Raw genomic sequence first — 21,623 nt, 5'->3', positions numbered from 1 at the left:
ATGCATGATGAAGGTGAAACTAAAAGTTTGATTGATTTGACAAAAACACACAAGAGACTATTCACACTCCGTTTTTTTCTGAAATTCACTTTATTGTTAAAACTTTTGGTATGCAACAGCTGCTTATCATTTCTTACCTTAAATTACAAGCCAACATTTACAGCATCATCTTCAAAAACCATGCAAGCGGTATAAACAAGAATGTTTTCCGATAAATCATATGAAGATATTTACTGGCAAAGGCAGTCAACAACAGATCGGAGAAGTACTCGAAGCAGAAAAAGAAAAAGCCTTGGTAAATAAGCATGTCGACATCTGTTCACTGTGCGTTTCTAAAATTTGGTAAAAATAAATAAAATGTACCGTCAGCATATACACAATAGAAATGCACTCTAGGCAAGACAACCGCTCATGATGGACTGGAAAGATGTCCAGACCCCATTTTCTGTTGCATGCATGATGGAGTAGCAACGACACATGCTCTCATGTCACAACTTCCAAATGGACTCATGATACATAGAATTGATGTGATGTGAGAAAACCATTTCATTCATGGAGTGTACAACTACTAACTCGTTAATGAACAATTGTGGCCATAAGTTGTGACTGCGCGAGGGACCGTCATCCCTGATGCGGCTCATCGTGGCCGCATCGAACTGCATCTCAACTACCGCTGTACATATACATGCTGGAAATAAAAGCACTTTTCTACACCAAGTTAGCAAACCCTGAGGATGAAAACAAGACAAACATTTGTCGCTACATCATATATGAACACGCAACACGTTTAATCATATGTGCATGAGTCAGAAAGGCATTATGGGGCCCATTGATGGAAACAGCTCGAAGTCTTCTACAATCCAGCTCACTCTTTGGCCCAAAGCTGATCATGAGTTTCGATTTGAAATGCTTGACAATCAGCACGATACTAAATCGCGACAAGGCAAGTTTGACAAGTGGAAGTCGCGTGCAACTGCAACTAATGAAATGGAAGCAGACCTCAAAGAAAACAAACAACGGAACAAAGCAACAAATATATCTCACACCACATTGCAAATCAAAACCTTTGATATGGATATTGCTCAGTGCTTCAGATGACGGGAGATAAAAGAGATGTCAGATCTGATCGCTCCTCCCTTCCTGCCCTTTTCACACAAGCAGTTCATCATAAGGCACTGGTGCGTACAGTCCTGTAAATTGAAATGTGAATGTGCGCACTACGTGCAGCAAACGCCACTAGAATCCACAATTTGCCATGTACGTACAGTCCACATAAACACCTCACAAATAAAACGAGAGCAAGGTTTGTAAAAACATCCCAATACACCAGTTTGTTCGTGGAACATCACCTCAAAATAACCCAAACCAATATTTGATTCTGTACAGCTTCAGGAAGAATAGGCATCGTGAGATGGACCAGAGAAAGGCCCTCACTTGGAAGCTTTGTTCTCAAGCTGGAAGAGGTCAAGTATGTCCAACATGGCCTGTCTGATGTTGCCACCAAAACGGTGAGAGTCCTGTCGAAAAGAAACCAAGAGCAAGATTTAAACAAGTCAACAGAAAGATCAAGAGTCACTGTGGTAAAACACAGGCGAGCGTACAGTTTCTGGGCTGGAGTGTTTGCTGGAGATGTGGAAGTTGATCAAGTTTTCTCCAACGATGATGTAAGACACACCGTAACCGTCATCGGCCACCTTGACGAGGGAAGAAAAAGACAAGTGAGGATCTTCCCAATCTGCTATGTTGAAATATTCCACAACAATCCATGTTTCGTCGATTCCGTTGAGCCGTGTGGGCAACCTACCGGTCCAAAGCCGCCTCCAGACGACACATATTCAGGGTGACTGACGAGGTCAAACAGCTCCACCTGCTGCAGCGGCGTCTGGCTCGTGGATAGCCTCCACGGCTCAGATAGCACCTAAAAACCAAAAGACCTGAAAATTACCATTCTGCTCAGGAAAAACAGGTAGGGGGAGCCCACTGCCCCTCCTCGAAAAAAATACTATTGATCATTTTTCATTTTCTGTCAGTAAATGCTCAAATTGGACATTTCCCAACCTTTGTCGAGACAAGACATATTTTAAATGAGAAAAATGTCAAGGCGAATAAAACTGTCACAAAAAGTGGATGCGAAGCTACCAGCATTGAATGGAAGAGCAATTAATTATTCTGCTTGTGACCTTCCATCTCTGACATAGATCATCAAGTTAACTTTGGTTTAGTTTGAGAGTGTTACAAAAAGAAAGGTGGATGTTTTTGGAGTGTGGGAGAAAGCCAGAGTACCTGGGGAAATAAACATGCAAGCACAGCGAGAATGTGCAAACTCCCCACAAAAGGACGAGAGAGGGAATTCGAACCTAGAACATCTTTCCCTTGACCAGACATGCTAACCACAAGTACATATTGCTGCCTAACTAGAATATATTATGGCAAAAGGTTTATGAGGGGGGAAAATTAATTTGGACAAATAAAGGATTGAACAGTCTCAATGTCGAATTGGACTGCGGCGACTTCCAACAGTCCCCTGACAAAATTTAAAAATTCACATTAAAACGCTTCTACCTCCTTGAGGAAGGGCGAGTCTTCTCCCAGGTACCTGGAAACCACGTAAAGACAGAAGAGGTGGCGATCAATGCCCATGCCGGTCATAGCCAGGCGGTACATGTTCTGGTGCTTCTCTGCTGCAAGTTTGAGCAACTTCAGACATTGGTCTCTCTGAGAAAGAGAAGAAGTGTTGTTCAGCAGAAGTACATCGCAATCCATTGTAGAAGCAACTGCAAAAAAAAAAAAAAAAAAAAGACGATTCTTAACCATTCTTACAGTCTCATCTCTGATCATGGAATGGACGAAAGTGCACGTTTCCGTAGTGCAGGAACGGACCGTTTCGGTTCGACCCTCACGGAACAAACGTGTCATGGAGGCCTCGTAGGTCAGGCAGAACTTGCCCTTGTCCTGTTTGGTGATAAGAAATTTAGGCTGTTATCCATTTTTTAAAATCTCATATTCCAGTGCGTGTGTATATATATACACACACACACACACACGCACACACATTCCAGAAGCACACCTGATGAAACCTGTTTGCTGATAATTTATAGCATCTTATTGTGATTTGAAGTTTTGACTGCCCTCTGCTGGAATTCTAAGACAGTCAATGGGCATGCTGCTTCTTTTGGTTTTCAGTGAAGCCCTTTATGATAGGGATAAAAATAAGTAAATAAATAAAATCCCAATTAATCAGTCACACAGAAAAAATGGGAAATAAAGACAGAGAATATGTGGGAAAATACATTTCAACATAAGTACTATCGCAGAAACTGATTTTACAAAATCCTTAAGTTTAGTATCTGGCCAGGGAGCTGAAAGTACAAACCCTGTAATGAGCCAACTGCAGGGCAATTTGGATGAAGGCATCAGGACTGGTGCGGCACTTCTTGATGAGGCCCTTGCCAAAATCACTGAAGGGGAAAATGTGGCTGTCCACATCGTCAGCCAGAGTCCTTGCAATTGTCAGAGAATACTCAATGATCCCTTGGCACTAGAAGAAATGCAAAGGCGACACGCTTGACTTAACATATGTACACCGTTGACAACATATTTCGAACACTCTGCAGTTAGCATAAAATGGAAATTGCTTTAGCTCTTTGCATACAGCTAAGACGACAGTAATCCCTCGTTTATCGCGGTTAATGGGGACCAAAAACCACCCGCGATAAACGAAAATCCGTGAAGTAGCGACCCCCCCTCCATATAGGTACATGTACATTATATTTATAAGGCCAAATTTAAATGGTATACATGCATGTAGAAGGAAATTTTGAAGTGATTAACATGTGTATATGTGTAACATAACAGATTGAATTTCTTGCCTCTCAACATAAAACAAGAGAATATATAAGTTAGGTTAGTTTATGAATAACAAAAACCAGTAAACATAGACATGTAGGACTGTATATGTTGCTCTATGTGACTCGCTGTTGTTTTGCCGACTTTCGCTGCTTCTGGCGGACCTTTTGCGGACTTAAAAAAATAAAAACATTTTTATGAATATGTTTGAAAAATCCGCGATGCACTGAAGCCGCGATGAACAAACCGCGAAATAGCGAGGGATCACTGTACTGCAAGCTGTAACCAGCAGGGGGAAGGCAAGTCCTGTGGTCATGCAAATCGCAACTACAGCTGATCTTACCTCATCTGAGATGTCCCACTGCAGTCTCTGGGGGGCAGGCAGGTTGGGATGGGGCTCCCCACAGCAGTGACCGTCTTCAGTATAGCCAAGCTTAAATGGGTCCATGGAAAGCACATGCTGCCAAACAAGTAATAGTCATGGTTAAGCATGACTATTGATTAAATACAAGTTGGTGTTACAAAACACAAAAACTCAATTCAATATCATCTCAGGGACAATGACACACCTCCCACAGATGACCAATGATTGGGGCATCGGCCCAGGAGTGCTCAGCATTCAGACCCATGGTGCCATTCTTAAAAACGATCAGGTTAAAGGATTTATCAAACCACCTAAGTAAAAAGGGGAAAACACTGTCAGGGTACTCAACAGGTTTGTGCTTCATCCAATGATCCCCCCCCCCCTCCCCATGCATCTTTTCAAACCTGTCGTAGCACTTTCCGTGGAGCAGAGACTTGGCGTAACTATCCAGAGACTTGACTGGGCTGCTTTCATCAAACCGCTGCTCTGTTTCGTCCAGGGTCACAAAGAATGCTGCCTTCTCAATGGCATCCAGAGACTGCTTGTTCTTGCCACGGCTGAAGTAGGTGTCGCGGCCCTTTGCCCATGGCGTCCTGCGCAAAGACAATGGACATGAAGAAAAGCATACATAAAAATGGATCCAATTTGTTGTTTGCAAAAAGTAAATAATAAGAAACCCATCTTTAGGCTTTTCAAAAATGTAGCATTTTGTCTTGACTTTATGTAAATGAAGAAATACCGTAGGTCTTCATGTTTTGATGCATTTGTATCTGTGGACACAAAAGCTATTTATCACAGTGAAAACATTTTGGAGGCTTTCTTCAGTTTTTCTTTTAATTATAGCTACTAATTTGGACACCATCGCGGAGACTAAAATCATCACGTGATGTGTAATTTTACTTACACGCGTGCCCTTTGCTCTGCAATTCAGAGCTCATAAATAAATGACTGATGCGGCCATGCACCCACCTGTCCCCCGCAGTAAGGGCAGCAAGCCTCTCCTCTCCTGGCGCGGGCTCAGACCGGTCAGCCAGGATCCTCTCCATCTGCTGTTCGATCTCCCGTGGCAACAGAAGCCGTCCATCGTAAAACATCCACACCTTGAAGAAGCGGCCTTTGTGGTACACGGCTATGTGTTTGCTCTCATTCGTGTGCTGAAGGATATCTAGAGGACAAGCACCAATGCTAAGTTGAGGAAGGGCAAACAGTCGGCGAGGCTGTAATTGGCTGTTTGCCTGTGTACTCTAGACAACCTCATTCAAACTAAATTAGATCTCGGTGCATTCAGAGAGTATTCAGGCCATCTTCATCATCTTTGAGATGTTTGTACAATTTGATTGGAAATCAGCTGGTTTAAACTAATTTCTCAGGAAATTCTTTAGCAAGGCAAATACAGTACAAGTATATTTAAGGCCTTGCACCTGAGAAAGCATTTTAAGCCCCCCCCCCCCATATTGAAGGAGCGAACATTCTGGAAACTCATCCAGGAATATTGAAAGGCACAAATTCTGCTCCACATTTGTTAAACGATGCACAGAACTTTTGACGTCACCTTTTTTACCGAGTTGCTTTTTCAGGGTTGGGTTACTGTCCTGAGGCATCAAACAATTAATGTTAATTTAACTCCCATTAAGGTGCTCCAATTACATCAAATAGAGTTTTGTTTTCATTATGGTGTTATAACTGTCTGAAAAAGTACATCTTTTATGGAACCCTCAGGGCATCAATTTCATCCAAAACGTAATTGTGGAAAAATTCAAGGGGGATCAGAATCCTTTCTGAGTGCACCAAACAGTAAATATGATCCGACGCAAAAATACAGCTGTCCATGTTTGGATGGAACATTTACGGCGATTATTTCAAAATGTAGATGTGGCATTTATTAATGTCACATGTGAAACAACGATGTAAAACAAGGTCATTGCGAGAAACGGAAAGGTGTACCTGGGTGTAGTAAAAGGGAGCTTGAAATGAAGGACATGCAAGGAGGAGGATGTAACATGGAAGAGTTTGATGCATGCATGTTTGAACAGTACCGTGTAGATATGAGACAAAGTAGCTTTGGTATGTTCAATGCAAAGTAAATAATCATATTGCCTCAGTGATGCTTGTAGTGTTCAAACAGCAATTAACTTTGTTACAGGCAACACAAGGGTGCGCATATACTAAGAATAGACCCCAAAACACCAAGTACTACACATGCATATTATAGTTAGTCTGCTCTGCTTTCTTCACTTCCATCAAGGAAAATGTTATTGCACAGTAAGTGTTTTCTACAATTTATCGACTCCCGTCTTCTTTTCTAAAATGTACCTACACAAGCTATCAATGCTCAACCATAAAACCATTAAATCCTCACATTAATTCAAATTCAAACAGGTAATACAAACTGTTCCTTGTGCATTTCAATTTCAAAATAATTCAGATTAGATACGATTGAGATGTTTCCCTCCTCAAACACACCTGATTCAAATGATCAGGTCATCTGCAAGCTCTGCAGAAGCCTGATAATGATCCTGATCATTTGAAGCAGGTGGGGTGGTGGGGGCAAACATCGAAAAAAACTGCAGGATAGAGGCTTTCGAGGACTGGAGTTGGTGACCCCTGCATTAGAAGTTCATGTTAAAAGTACATTACAAACCACAATTCCAATGAAATTGGGACATTGCGTGAAATGTACATAAAAGCAGAATACAATTATTTGCAAACCCTTTTCAACTTTAGGTCAACTATTTCAAATATCCACTCAATTGAAATTTGATGCGAGCAACTTTGTAAAAGAGATGGGACATGGGTGTGTTTACCAATGTGTTTGGTCTGGACAGCTGGCAGGCCAGATGTGTACTCAGACTCTTTTACTAAGGAGCCATACTGTTGAAGCAAGTGCAGAAAATGGCTTGGCATTGTCTTGCTGCAATAAGCAGGAATGTGCCTGAGAGACACATTGCTTCGATGGCAGCAAATCGTGGATGTACCTTTCAGCATCAATGGTGCCTTCATAGATGCCATGGGCACGAACACACCGCATAGATGCTAACTTTCGGTAACAATCTGGACAGTCCTTTTTCTTTCTGGCTAGGAGGACCCAACACCCAATATTTCCCAAAACAATCTGAAATATGGACTCAGACCACAGCATTTCTCCACTTTTCATCTGGCCATCTCAGATGTACACGGGCCCAAAAGATGCCGGCTGCGTTTCTGAGTGTTGTTGATATGTATATGGCTTTTGCTTTGCAAGCTAATGTTTTAATTTCCTTCCATCCCTAGATGTTGTCACAACCTGTGTTGATTGACAATGGTTTTCTGAAGTGGTCCTGAGCCCAAGTGGTGATATCCTTTCCAAATTGATGTCGGTTTTTGATGCAGTGCCACCTGAGGGAATCGAAGCTAACAGGCAGATCCAGATGTATCCAGATCCTTTGAAGATATTATGGACCGTAGATGATGAAAGTCCCTAAATTCCTTGCAACGATAGGTTGAGAAATCTATTTAAACTGTTGGACTATTTGCTCATGCAGCTGTGGTAAATCTCACTCCATTTTTTCTTGTGAAAAACTGAGTGCTTTGGGGATGCTCCTTTTATACCCAATTGTATCAGTCACCTGTTTTAAATTAACCTGTTCAGGTGGGGAATGTTCCAGTTTTGTTTTTGTTTTTTTTGGTTGGGTGGCTTTTTTTTGAGCAATCATCATCACAACTTTCCCAGTCTTTTGCTGCTCATGCGACCTTTTTGGGAACATCCATCCATCCATTTTCCAAACTGCTTTTACGAGGGGGGCTGGAGCCTATCCCAGCTGTCTTTGGGCAGTAGGCAGAGGGCACCCTGAACTGGTTGCCAGCCAATGGCAGGGCACACAGAAACGAACAACCTGCCATGCATGGTTTTGTAATGTGGGAGGAAAACCCACGCAAGCATGGGGAGAACATGCAAACTCCACACAGGGAGGCCAGAGCTAGAATTAAACCCGGCACCTCTTCACTGTGAAGTCGACATACTAACCACTCGACTACCGGGCCGCCCCTTTTTGGAAACGTGTTACACACCGGTACATTTTGTCTTGGTATTGTATCCAATTCGATATAGATGGAAAAGGATTTGCAAATCATGGTATGCTTTTTTATTTAGGTGTTACACAACATTCCAACTTGATTGGAATTGGAGTTTGTATGATTGTGACAACCACGATCTAATCTATAGTGCAAATTATTTGTGCCCTCTCAGATACCTAACACAGCCCTGAGGTAAAAAGTGTTCACTATCGAATATACACTCTGCAGCTACTTTATAAAGGTATACCTATGTCCCTTCTTGTCAATGCAAATATGTCATGATAAGTCAATCAACCTGCAGTCACAAAATAGATTTGGGCACATGGCCAAACTGATGAGGTTCAAATAAGTATTCAAGGCAGTTCAAGTGACCTGAAAGGAATCATTGTGGAATTGGTAGCGCGCACTTCAGACACTGCTCATCCACTTTCTTTTCACAGGCCGTATTTCACTACAGCACTGTAATTGCTTCAGAATGGGGCAATCAGCAGTGAGTTTTCCATACTGAACACGGCAATCAGATGAGACGCCCACGGAGCAGAACGAGGTCTCTGGTTTGGCCATGGAAGTCGACGAATTTTACTCCAGAGGATGTTAAGTGTTTTTTGCTACTCCTAGCTGTATGTTGTCAAACGCTGATAATGAAGATGACAAAGACAATGACGAGGAACCAACAGAGGTTCATGTCACCTCGTAGCAGAGTTGTCACTGGGAAGCATACTTCTTTCTCTATTGTTCAGAGAAAATCAGGGAGGAAAACCCACCATCCGTATCGGAGGTGCCTGGTAAGTCTCGTTAGAGCTGACAAAAAGACAGTGCCGCTAAGTCAACTACTGACATAAACAAAAGGGCATCTCTGAACACGCAATGCATTAATAGATGAGGAAGAGGAGCAACAGCAGGAAAAGAACAAACCAGAGAACAACCGTGTCAGCTTAGAACAGGAAACTGAGGTTGCAGTATCAAAAACGGCTCAGTGCTGCACCACATCGACAGTTTTGTCTCATGGTGTTGTTAGTAGGTCATTCTTCAGCCTCAGTTTGGGTTTCATGCAGCATTATTTCAAGGCCACAGCAAAACTACACGAAAATGGCCTCCACCTTAAACACAGCTCAATCCAATATAACAGATATGGCCTCTGGGATATGGCCCAGTCAACTAATTGCCAACAAGTGTTGCATGCCACTCAATATGAAACAAAACACACCCCCTGACTAATTTCTGAACACGACAAATTAAACCCCTTCCAAATGCACAACCGCTTCCAAGTAGGTATATGCAATAAATAACTCATACGTTGGCTGTACATTTACAATTAAGCCATTAGCATTCAACACCGTAATCATGCCAGGTCAGGTTAGTTGGTCTTGTAGATCTCACCCACCATTTTTTTTTACAATGAACCTGGACTTCAGCCACATGCAAATTATTCACCACATGTGCAAGGAGCAGAACACATGAGTACAGTATTACGAAATCTACTGGGTCCGATTCCCCCCCCCACAGAGAGACAACATTTCCCAATGACAATTACAGTCAGAGTAGCGAGGAGGAGGCAACACTGCAGACTCTACCTGTGTCTACACCTGGAACACGAGTGGTGTTGAACATACGCTCGTATTGGGCGGAACACATGGGAATAGTGTTTAGGAGCATGAGCTGAAAAGCAAGAGGGGAGAGTCAAACAAATCGAGAGGACATTCTAAATCGCCATAATCCAGATAAAGCAGCAGACACACACACACACACACCTACAGGGACAGAAGCATGGATGAGGTGGAGAGGAAATGATGACGATTGGTTTGATAGGCAGCAGGAGGAACCTCAGAAGGCTGCCAGGGGAGAGGGATTTAAACAGGAACCAGAAACCAATGACCAACCCTTTCAATGCCAACGGCAAAGCCGAGATTGCCAATGTGGAGACTTTTCAGAAATACATCACGAACTACTTGCATTCATTTTCAAACTCGTATATATGGCAGCCAATCAGAGGTTGTATTGTTTCAGGGCTTTGCTGTCGAGAAAGAATCAAGGAGGCAGGGGTTTCCAATGGCTGCTGCCATTGTGATGGCTCGGGTCAGAGGGAAGGGTATGGTTCAGAGGGTACAGCACAGGTCCCCTCATCTTACCTGTCTCCAAACCGGGGATGCGGGTAGTGTTAAACATCCGCTCCCACTGAGCCGAACACAGAGGAACCTTGTTTGCCAGCAAGTATATCTAACGCAGCATCCGGCACAGCGAAAGGACAAGACAGTAAGACAGAGACAACTGAATGTGAGTGTTTAACATCGCAAGCCCATGCGTGGGGATTTGTACAGATTCATACAGACAGCGAGTCTTTGTAGCTGGGGCCAGTGTGAGTTCACGCAATATACTGCAGAAAATGTGCCAAGACTCCATTAGGACACTAGAAATTTGCATGTGGGCATCATGCGGGTTGGAGGGGGAAGGGAGGAAAGAAAGGGGTGGAGGTCAAGCTGGCAGTACATTTGGCCATCAGGAAATTCATTTCAATTCTTTCAACTGCACTCTGAAGAAGCAGAAGGACAGGTTAAAAATACACTGATCATCTCGCTTTGTCAGTAATCAGGACACCATCTCGATTCAAACAAGCAAAAACTGTGAGCCAACAACACTCTCCACAATCACTCAGTTTACAGTTACGGCTCGAAGTGTTGCGCATTGTGAACACATACAAAGTACCACTGAATTGATTGGACGAATGAATCATTTTGACAAAGCATTTGTACGTAATAGAGGGGGGGGGGGGGGATGCGAGAACTCTAATGGTGTTCCATACTCACGGGCTTGATCTGGGCTCGGTCCAGCTTCCTTCTGTAGAGCATGATGGCATGAATAGCATTACCTGCTCTGGCGGCCTGAATTGAGGTGGGGAACACATACAGAAAGTCCTGCAGACAGAAGAGGAATCATACACTTGGTACAAGATGTGCCAACGTCATTACAGAGAGAGAGAGAGAGAGAGCGAATCAAATTATGTTGCTATTGAAGTCTTGCATTCACGATGGGAAAGTTGGACTGCTGTGCAGATTCCCAAAATTATCAATGGTTTAAGGTCGGCACTGCATGGTCAACTCATTTGTGTAGTTAAAGCCACCTTGCTGACACAGAATATTTCCAAATTCGAAAGCGTACGAGGTCTGATTTGTGAGTGAAACAGACAGAATGAAATTCTCTATTCAGGCCTATACTTCTCTACAAATAAATAACTGGGCGAGATTTAGTACCATGGCATAGTAGTTGCTGTTCACCATGATGGGCCCTCGACCTCGAAGGTAAATGTACTCTTCCCACCAGTCACTGACCTGTGATGGTGCATGTGAAGAATGGCAGAGATGAACATTAGGTAATATTGCGAGAGAACGTTCTTTCCACAACAATTTGAAGGGGTAAAATAAATCTTTGTGACTCACATAATTGGAGGCCCACCATGACTTCAGTTTTAGGTACCACTGCAGTCTAGGACCCAGATTCAACTCGAAGTCCTTAGCCAGTCCCTTCATCCGTTTAAACTGTTCATCATCCATGAGTGGGCGGACTGATTCAAGGTACTGAGAGTTAAAAGATGCAGGGGAAAAGGTAACAGTTAAGTGTAAATAGTAAGTCAGGAAAACAAGTAGAGCTACAGTGTTATTTAATTGCTAAGGTACAAAAAAAAGCGTGTTGATGACATAACCTTCGTCTGAGCATACATATTATAACAATTGAAATAGATACAACAGAAGGGATGAACTTGGATCTCCTGTCATTGCTCTGATGAAAATTTATCAAAGGAAACAAGAACCCTTTCTCCCCCTGTCAGAACATACCCTTCTGCAGGTATCCTTAACAGATGGAACAGGCAGCCGTGGCAAGGAGTTCTGGAAACTATAGAGCATTGGTTTCCTTCCAGAGAACACCTTAACTAACAGCTGAAAAAGAAAAGCAGTATTGTTCATTGGAATGCGGTGGCGTCAAACAGAAAAGTCAACAAAACTCATTCATCTTGTTAAAAGACAGCTCACATATCAGGTCTCACTGATTCTGCAAATTAATCATTAAAGTATAATAAACTTATAAGAAAAATAATTGGAGAGTGGGTTAAAGAGATGGCCATTTTTGAAGAATCAGAACGAAATAACAGGTTTGAAATTGACCAATTTTCTTCCAAAATGTCTGCATTCTTGAGTATATGGAGACAGCTCGTACGAGAACATTGCGCAATCAGTGTGCCTCACCATCCACAACCGCGTCGACCAGGATACTGAGCCGTGGCGTGCGTACATCCAACCGTGCCACGACAACAGGCACTTGAGGACATTCCTCATGATCATGATTATGGTCACCCATAGACCTGTGCCCACCAATACCCCACCAACAATCTTCTGACTGTCTGTGGACATATATTTACTGCAGAGGAGGAGAAGAAAAAGTGACACAAAGGCCATACCAGCATTCAGCTACCAGCACCTTGTATCAGGTATATCAACTCTCTTTTAACACAATCATAATTCCTGTTCTGAAAATAAATTGGCTAGAGCATCAATTCATAGAGCATAAACAAATTAAGTAATCTTCGATCTTGGCTTTTTTTTGGGGGGGGGGGGGGGGGGTTATAACAGGTGCCTTTCCAAATATGGTTCTTGTTTACAAGATTTTAATAGCTTAATTTGAGTCACCACTGAGTCAAACACAGCCCGAATAAAAACATAATTTCACATGCTTTTAAATGAAGGGGCCATCTTCCCGACTTGCTCGCTAGTTTAGCATGTAACACGGATCTACTATTTATCGCACCAAAAGGTGCAATAACCAACCAAGATTCTACCATTGGCAACAATGCTACCCTGGTTCTGTTCTGTTGTTGTTTTGAATGCAGTTACTACAGGGCTTACCTAATAGGCATGTGTTGTCCCAGTTTGGCAAACAAGCCATGAGATGGATCCAGCTGGTTGTATTTATTGTACGACATGTAAGACACGACCACAACCATGAAGCCAGCAGGGCTGCCTGGGTACACACCAGTCATAACGCCATTCTGTGAAAGGTTAGAAAGGACAAACAAGGTGAAGTCAAGCCAGGAAACAAAGATTGACATTGATTTATTTATCAAAGTCGGGTAGCTGATTATGAAGAGAATGTTATCAGTTTATTATGTTTGAGTGATTTCGGAGAGTGGTGTGTGTAAAAAGCCAAGTCGACAAAGGTGTAACAGAGAGAAATGTCAGGCATGCTATTTGAGAATGTGTGACCTATCGGAAGCTCGGTAATCTACAACAATCCGCACAATTATAAAGAACAATGTTGTCAAACATTGCTGAGAAAGAGCTTTCATGGAGCAATTTGTTGCCCAAACAAAAGACTAATATACAGTATTTTAATAATAGGTTGCACGAGTTCAGTAAGTGCATTTGAAATGGCCCCAATTGGTTCAAGAGTCTGACTACGCCACATTGAAGCCAACAGAGCGCCGCTCACCTTGAAGCGAATGAATCTTTTCTTCCATGAGTGAAGACCAGAGAGGTAGATTTGGCGCAGAGCCTCGTGGCACAGCTGCAAGTCGATGCCATCTGGGGTGACAGTGAACTGAAAGGCCACTGCCTGGTGAGCTTCTGCCATGGTGGCTGTTTCTGTGCAAAGTCACTGTGAAGGAAGCACAAAGAGAAAGAATGCCCTCATGACGCAAGAAAACACTGAGATGCAGGTGCATACCTTGCGCATTTTAGTTTCACCTTATAATAGATAATCACCGAGGTGGAAGGCAAGAGTGATGAAATGGATGCATTGCATAATGGAAGTTGTTACACCTTTGACGTGATTGATGCATCATGTGTTATTGTTGTTAATGTTAAGTTACTGATAGGACCTTTATGGCCATTGCCTTGGTGAAAGTGAACCTTGTTATTAAGCTTTGAAAGTAGCAAGCAGACTCATAGAAGGCAGAGGCACAGTAAAATCAGGAAGAAGCCCACATCATATAAATCAGTGATTGCCAAGTACAACTTTATTGTCAAATGCGCTGTATGTGCAACATACAGCACATACGAAATGTCTTCCCTCACATCCAGACAACAAGAGGAGCCACTGCGGGTGCCCGCGCTGCAATCAAAAGAACAGTTAACATGAAATGACAAAATAATACAACACAACACGTAAGACACAGACATTCGTGCAATCTTAACCACTTTTCCTGCATGCACTTTGTTGTTTGAAACTGTTTGGTATTAAGATTAAGAAAACCTTTATTAGTTTCGCAATGGAGAAATTCCCAATTCACAGCAGCAAAGTTATGAAAGGAAGAAGTAGAACAACAAAATATAGGAGCTGCTGGAAAGGCAGCCACTCTCGCGGCGCCATTTTGAAGTCAAAATAACAAAAATAACACAACATTGCTGCGTACTCATTTGTTTTCACTGGCTAATGTGGTCCCTTCACAACGCAATGATCGAGTAGTGCATCGCTGTATGTTAATTTGTTCTATACATGTTTGATTTGGCGTTGTTTGCCAGTAAAATACAAATATAGGAGCACGAAGTGACAATCGGAAATTAGCCCCGTTGCTAAATTTAGATTGTAATCACGTGTGAGCCATTTTCTATTACCAACTTTCCTGTTTGGATGGTACTCCAATTCTTGGTTGACAACATGTGGAAGTTAAAGGAGCAAAGACACTCATCTTTCTGGCTCATGAAAACAAGTTTGGCTGACTGTCTCATCATTGTTACCGCTTTAAAGGAAACATGTTGAGAGGGCAGTGCAGTGAAAAGTCAGCCAAACAAGGACACACACACACACACACACACACACACACACACACACACACACAAACTTGCCCCATAAATTTACATAGCTCTTAAAGCCTTCAAAAATGACCTGTAAAATTGCATTCATTGCCTGCTTTTATTCCAAAACTACCACAAACAAACCAATGCAGTTGTTTCGGCTCAACGTTGTGGTTCAGATGAGAATGGCTTCAAAAAATTTTCAACCCTGTATTTTTTTTTTAGCCAATTCATACTTCCATTGGATTTTGTCTACTCTAAACCAAGTGTTAATAAATTATACAGGAGTTGTAAATGTTAGTATGTTTGCCACTATATTTCTTGACATATTTCTTCATAAACACTTTACTCATCAGTTTGTTGGTGGAAATAAATTATTTTAAAAAAATAATTAATGCATTAGCAAAGTTACTATGTAATAATATGACAAGGAGTTTTTACATTTAAATTGTTTCACAGTTAACCGATCCTCCGAGGGAAACCGTAACTCTAGTGGCCAGGGATGAAAATGATTGCTACCCCTGATTGAGATTCCATGGTAGTTAGTTAGGGTAAAGGTGGTTAACTTCCTGCTACATTATCAAAGTTCTTGGTTGGAAACAACTGGAAGAGCCGTTGGCGAGCGGTGAGTTTCAAACCTGGGCCTTCGATGGACATTTAGTGACCTAATCCATTCCTCAACGCCATCACATCACAAAATATCCATTCACCCATTTTCCAATCAGCTTGATCTTCACAAATGTCAAGGGGGGTGCTGGAGCCTATCGCAGCTGTCTTCGAGCAGTAGGCGGGGGACACCCTGAACTGGTTTCCAGCCAATCGCAGGGTACACAGAGACAAACAACCATCCGCACTCACATCTATGGACAATTTAGAGTGTTCAATCAACCTGCCATACATGTTTTTGGAATGTGGGAGGAAACCGGAGTACCTGGAGAAAACCCACGCAAGCACAGGGAAAACATGCAAACCCCACACAGGAAGGCCAGGGCCGGGATCAAACTCTGCACTGTGAGGTTGGCGCGCTAACTACTCGACCACCGGACCGCCATCACAAAATAATGTACACCAAATAGAGAAAAAAAAAAGTGTGGGTGCGTGTGGTTGAGGCATTGGGAAAAAGTATGTGGACGATACCACATCAACGCTGAAATCTGACAGGACAAAAAATAATAATAATAAATTGCCCTCAGAGGATTGGTTAACTGCAAAACCATTTAAATGTATAAACTCCCAGCACAAACTATTACCTTCTTGCTGTCATGGCTAGACAGACGGGCAATATCTAACGCCGTTCGCTTTAGTGTCCACTTTGTTATTTGATTATTTTTTTTTCCATGCTGCATTTCTTGAATTTTGCAAGGTCTTCCTTGTGTTCCATATGCAGGTGACAGATTCAATTTATATTGGTGGAACCATTTTGAGGATCGGGATGCACAAGCACGGTCCTTGAGAGCCTCCATACAGCCTCTTTGAGATGTCTTTGTACTCCAACACACCTGATTGAAATGGTCACGAATTAATCAGTTGAATTGTGTGTTTTGGAGGAGAGAGACACACATCTAAACCCGGCTGGAAAGGGGCTCTTGTGGACAGGACTTGGGCACCCCTGTTGTAAATGCTCTCCCACAAAGTCCTGCAATGTTGCACAGAATGCAAATAACGCAAAGAAGTCCCACACAACCAACTTGTTTTTTCACAGACAAGATTAAACAGAAAACTTTATTGGCTGTCATGGACCGTATGTGTGACATCACAAGACATGTGACACAGTTATTTCAAAAATATATGCACAGATAGTTTTGGGATTTAAATATATGCACGGGGGTGCAGAACTTCCCCATAATAAACCAACTTGTGTTGCCAAGCGTGTCTTAATTTACCGATCCAATCAGTGACAGCGGATTAGGACGTTACAGCCGATCATAACATTTGCATAAAATGCAAAACATCAAAGGTCAAATAAACTATGAAATACATTTACTGATCATGAGGCGCTCCTAGGATGGGAGATGACATATGTAAATACCCAGGTTAGTTTAGCGCTAGTTAGTAGCTGGTATAATCATGTTGGATGATAACCATATGTACGACAGCACTGTCTTAGTAGGCCTTAGGCTATGGATCCCCATGCTTTACGGCTGCCCGGTGCAAAAAAAAAATGCATTTGAACAATCATTTTACGTTTGGACGTGTAATTACAAAAGAGCTTATCACTGTTGTGGAAAGCTCACGCTGACACCAACAGAGGGAAAGTCCGGGTTTAAGGACACGTCGCGTGGGCATTTTCAATCAACCAAGAAAGCAGTGTCTCCGCAGACCGCCCCTCCCCCTCTTAATCACGTGATACAGCCTCCACTGCGGAAACTGGGCGAAAGGTCGCCGAGCAGTGCTACTCGCTTGGATACCGAGTAAAAGCTGGAAACAACACGAACAACCCGTCCTATGCAGACCTATAAGCGTACATGCTGTGCTGCTTCCATTTTAGAGATACATCATTTTAGTCAAATTGTCCATGTTTTTAAACATTTCCCTCGATGGTAACCACCCCCACAGTCATCAACTACTCACAATTCAAAGGTGCCGTCACAACCAAACTTCTCCAGAAACACACAATTTTATCGGCAAAGACACACACCATACGTGTCTGCCATTGATGGGGCGGTATGGGAGGAGCAGCGAGAGCATGTGGTCCATCAAAAACTGGGTCACTCGCTTGTAGCCCGGTGTAAATAACCAAATTGTGTGTTTTGCATGCAATAATGCACTGCAGCCTTCAGGAAGATAAGAAAGCCTTCCGGTGCATCATGTCTCTTACGTGTTGATACACAAGTCCGAAATGCAACGCTACTGGCCTTTTTCAGAGTTTAACAATCAGGCGAACGCATAATGGAATTAATTCCTAGTTTGTGACTTATTTGTTTGCATCACGCCCCACTGTGATGCTTAGATCTAATGCAATGCATTATGACCGAACGACAAAGTGCCCTGTGTGTGTCCATGACAATGAATGACCTCTATTTGCACCATTGCCTACCTAAGTGTTGTGGAGGACATCTTACCTAGCGATACTGCCCACTACCTGGACAATGTAACGCATGGTTTTAATTCATCAATGACCAAGGAGTGTTATAAAAGGAATAGGTACACCAACGGTTCTGACGACCGAATTCAACAACATGTGGTAGAATGACGAGTGCGTGCTAAACTGAGTCAAACATGTTCTACTCTGAACAGCTTTAATGTGTTTTTCTTTCCTGGCACAAAAGTTGGGAGTCTTTCCCCTACGCATTTAAAGGGCCACACGAGTGGCTCACTGCACTGACAACTCAACTCAAATATTCGAATGGACGGCATCGTAAAACAATTTGGACCATATTTCGCCACATTTATCTGAAAGCGTTTGTGTTGTCAAATACGTCGCAGCCATATTTCATGAGTGCGTCCTTTCACCGCACCGTGGGCAAGACAAGACCATGGAAAGATGCGATTACATGGAAAGCTTTTACTCACCGAGCCTTCCTATGGATCTGGACACAATGTGACACCGTTCGGCTGCTGAAGAATGTGGACCGCAAACGTTGACAAAAGCTACGTGAATGAGAGCTTGTGAACACCGCCTTTTCTTTTGCTACGTCACGTTCGTTCCGAGTGAAACAGCGCCACGTGGAGGACCGTCCCGGTATAAGGTACTGTAAGAGGTAAGTGAGGACACTAAAAAGTGACGTCAGGATTTTTCTTGAGCGTCGTGAGCTCTTTTTTGTGCACTCGACTCTACTCCACTTTCTTGACAATTAAACACCGTGGATCACCAGGGGGGCTTCTAGTCCACCTAGGGGTCACAGGCAAAAAGGAGCCCCCCATGATCACATATGGGCAACTGTATAATCTAAAAATGTCCTACATTTGATTTGAACAGGTTTGCTGTTGTTGTCCCAAAAACCTCAGCAAAGCACTTTTAGGAAGAAAAAGGAAAATAGTATAATATGTGTGGTTAACTTGCGTTAGTATGATTATGTAAGTAAAGAATTGTTTGTGCCACAAGACCTCAATATTTCAAATCTGTATGGAAATATTAATAAATTTCACTAGCAATTTAAATGTCCGATTTTCTCTGCCAGCAAATTAAGGAAGATATGTATGATATATTTCTATTCCCAACAGAAATTGGTAATCCTACTTCCTGGTTACTTCAAATGATAATTTGCCCTGATAAATTACTGCAACATTTTGCAACCTGGCTAGAAATTTAATTTCCCTATCCGCTGCTGAGGCAGCGAGAGCTGGCCATGGTGTCCAAAGAGGGTAGAAAGTGGCCAATTATCCTTTGGGCACTATTGACGATCCTCTGCAGGGCTCTCCTGTCTGCTGCTCTGCACTCCCAGAACCACACTGTCATTCATACAATAATAAAATAACGAATTAATGAGTTGCAAAACACAATTTGACAGGGATTCACTGTATTAAATACACTTTTATGGGGGGCCATCAGATTTTTATTGTGCTTAGTATGTGTCGTTTCCAAGTCATAAAGGACTGAGTGGGATACCAAATATCTTCTCGGCTTTGAACTGTCACAGCAAGAACAACAATTAAGTGCAAGAACCAATAAAATTATTCATTCATTCATTTTCCGAACCGCTTGATCCCCACTAGGGTCGCGGGGGGTGCTAGAGCCTATCCCAGCTGTCTTCGGGCAGTCCAATAAAATCATTAGGATATATTGTATATACAGTACATGTACAAAAGAGAGCATTGAATTAAATATAATAAAAATAATATCACAAGCAGATACTTAAATTATGATGTAACTAAACAGAGGTATCTGAAACAAGGTGGACAAAAAGGAAAAAAAAGACTACATCAGGCACTTTTGAATGTTAATGAATGTTTGGGGCTCCAAGGTGGTCACAGAGCCACTTGGTTTATGGCTTTATTCACTTTTGCTTTGGCAGCTCTAAGTAATATAATAATAATCCATCCATCCATCCCACTTATCCTCACAAGGGTCGCGGGGCGTGCTGGAGGCTATCCCAACTGTCTTTGGGCAGCAGGTGGCGTACACCCTGAACCGGCTGCCAGCCAATCGCAGGGCACACCGAGACGAACAACCATCCGCACTCACACTTAGGGACAATTTAGGGCGTTCAATCAGCCTGCCGCGCATGTTTTTGGAATGTGGGAGGAAACCGAAGGACCCAGAGAAAACCCACACAGGCACGGGAAGAACACGCAAACTCCACACAAGAAGGCCGGAATCGAACCCTGCACCTCCGCACTGTGAGGCCGACGCGCTAACCAGTCGACTACCAGTCTGCCCTATAATAATAATAATAATAATAATAATAATAATAATAATAATTAATATAATAAGTATAATAATATACAATCAAAAGGTCCCATACACTTGCAGCCGATCTGTGATAAGTGGCAAGAGAACAACTTCAGGTAAACAGGTACAGTAAATAAATAAATAAGCAAATAAGTAAATACATGAATAATTGCAAAGGATAAATGCATTTCAGTAGTTTACTTTGTAGAATATCATAGAAGAGTTGATTTATTTCATTAGTTCAACCCATATTATGAAAAATAATATTGTCTCAATGTACAGTGTACAACATGAGTTTCGCTATTTACACTGAACTAGTGATACGGTATGTAGTTTTCAAGTATTCAAATTAATTGAGATGTACAGTTCACTGAGTGGTACACTCGCCTAATATGTGTGCGGGCAGTGTGGGCTCAGTTCCCAGTGACGGTGTGAATGTGGGTGTGAATGGTTATTTGTCTCTATATGTGCCTCGCAACTGACTGGCGACCAGCTCAGGGTGTAGGCCGCCTTTTACCCGAGGTCAGCTGGGATGGGTTTCCAGCACCCTCCCGCAACGCTGTTCAGGATGAGCGGTGTTGAAAATGGATGGATGAGATGTACTCACGATGCACACGTTCAATAAATCATCACTAGGGGGCGTCATAAATTGGTGCCGACACAATAAATTCAAGACGAGACAAATACATGTGATTTACAAAGTGTATTCATTTGTGTGAGGATTGAAGCTCTTTCTACGTAGTCAATCTTCAGACACTCGCTTAATAATGGTGTGCTCAGAATTATGTAATCACAATTAAACTTTTGTTAAATGTGAGTCAGCACACATTTGCCACGAATTTAAAGTGCCTCTGATCAACCCCAAATGCATTTCAGATGTTCTCTATTTTCTAGCAGGCTTTTTTTCCCTTACACTAAATGTAGGCTGTGCAACAAGAAGGAATGAATCCCTGGACCTATTTTATGCTAAAGATAAATGGAACTCTTTTTGAATATTTTAATTTTAAATGTCATATTATTATTATTTGTTTTTTATGTTTTATTTTCAATGTGAACGGCACTTTGTTACAGCTCGTTAAAGTGCTCTCTAAATAAAGTTCATGTTCATGCCAACTTTATTGTCAAATGTGCTACATGTGTAACATACAGCACAGATGAAATTTCTTTCCTCAGGGGAGAGAGGAGCAGCTGCGGGTGACCGCGCCGCCATTCAAAAAACAGTTAACATAAAATGACAAATAATACA

General features: G+C 42.3%; 1 protein-coding gene across 3 annotated transcripts; it reads right to left on the bottom strand.

The window, feature by feature from the left end:
- Window positions 1-60: 60 nt before the first annotated feature.
- Window positions 61-18,697, bottom strand: cpt1ab (carnitine palmitoyltransferase 1Ab (liver)). Of its 3 annotated transcripts, none has more exons than XM_086108210.1 (19): window positions 18,559-18,697; window positions 13,742-13,906; window positions 13,159-13,301; window positions 12,502-12,673; window positions 12,094-12,195; window positions 11,698-11,835; window positions 11,512-11,589; window positions 11,068-11,175; window positions 10,393-10,480; window positions 5,180-5,375; window positions 4,615-4,803; window positions 4,416-4,521; window positions 4,190-4,306; window positions 3,374-3,538; window positions 2,821-2,952; window positions 2,563-2,715; window positions 1,805-1,918; window positions 1,602-1,694; window positions 61-1,517 (listed from the first exon to the last, which is right to left on the bottom strand). In XM_086108210.1, exons 2-19 carry the CDS (start codon window positions 13,880-13,882, stop codon window positions 1,431-1,433), a joined length of 2,322 nt encoding a protein of 773 aa, XP_085964336.1. In that variant the 5' UTR covers window positions 13,883-13,906; window positions 18,559-18,697; the 3' UTR covers window positions 61-1,430. The 3 variants fall into 3 exon arrangements, with proteins under 3 accessions (XP_085964336.1, XP_085964338.1, XP_085964337.1); XM_086108212.1 differs by lacking the exon at window positions 10,393-10,480 and adding an exon at window positions 9,838-9,922; XM_086108211.1 differs by lacking the exon at window positions 18,559-18,697 and adding an exon at window positions 17,617-18,183.
- Window positions 18,698-21,623: the final 2,926 nt, after the last annotated feature.

This window comes from Hippocampus guttulatus, chromosome 4, assembly GCF_054856545.1.
Source record: "Hippocampus guttulatus isolate MCC_2025c chromosome 4, RoL_Hgut_1.0, whole genome shotgun sequence".
NCBI classification, from domain to species: domain Eukaryota; kingdom Metazoa; phylum Chordata; class Actinopteri; order Syngnathiformes; family Syngnathidae; genus Hippocampus; species Hippocampus guttulatus.
This window is presented reverse-complemented; position numbering and strand designations above follow the sequence as displayed.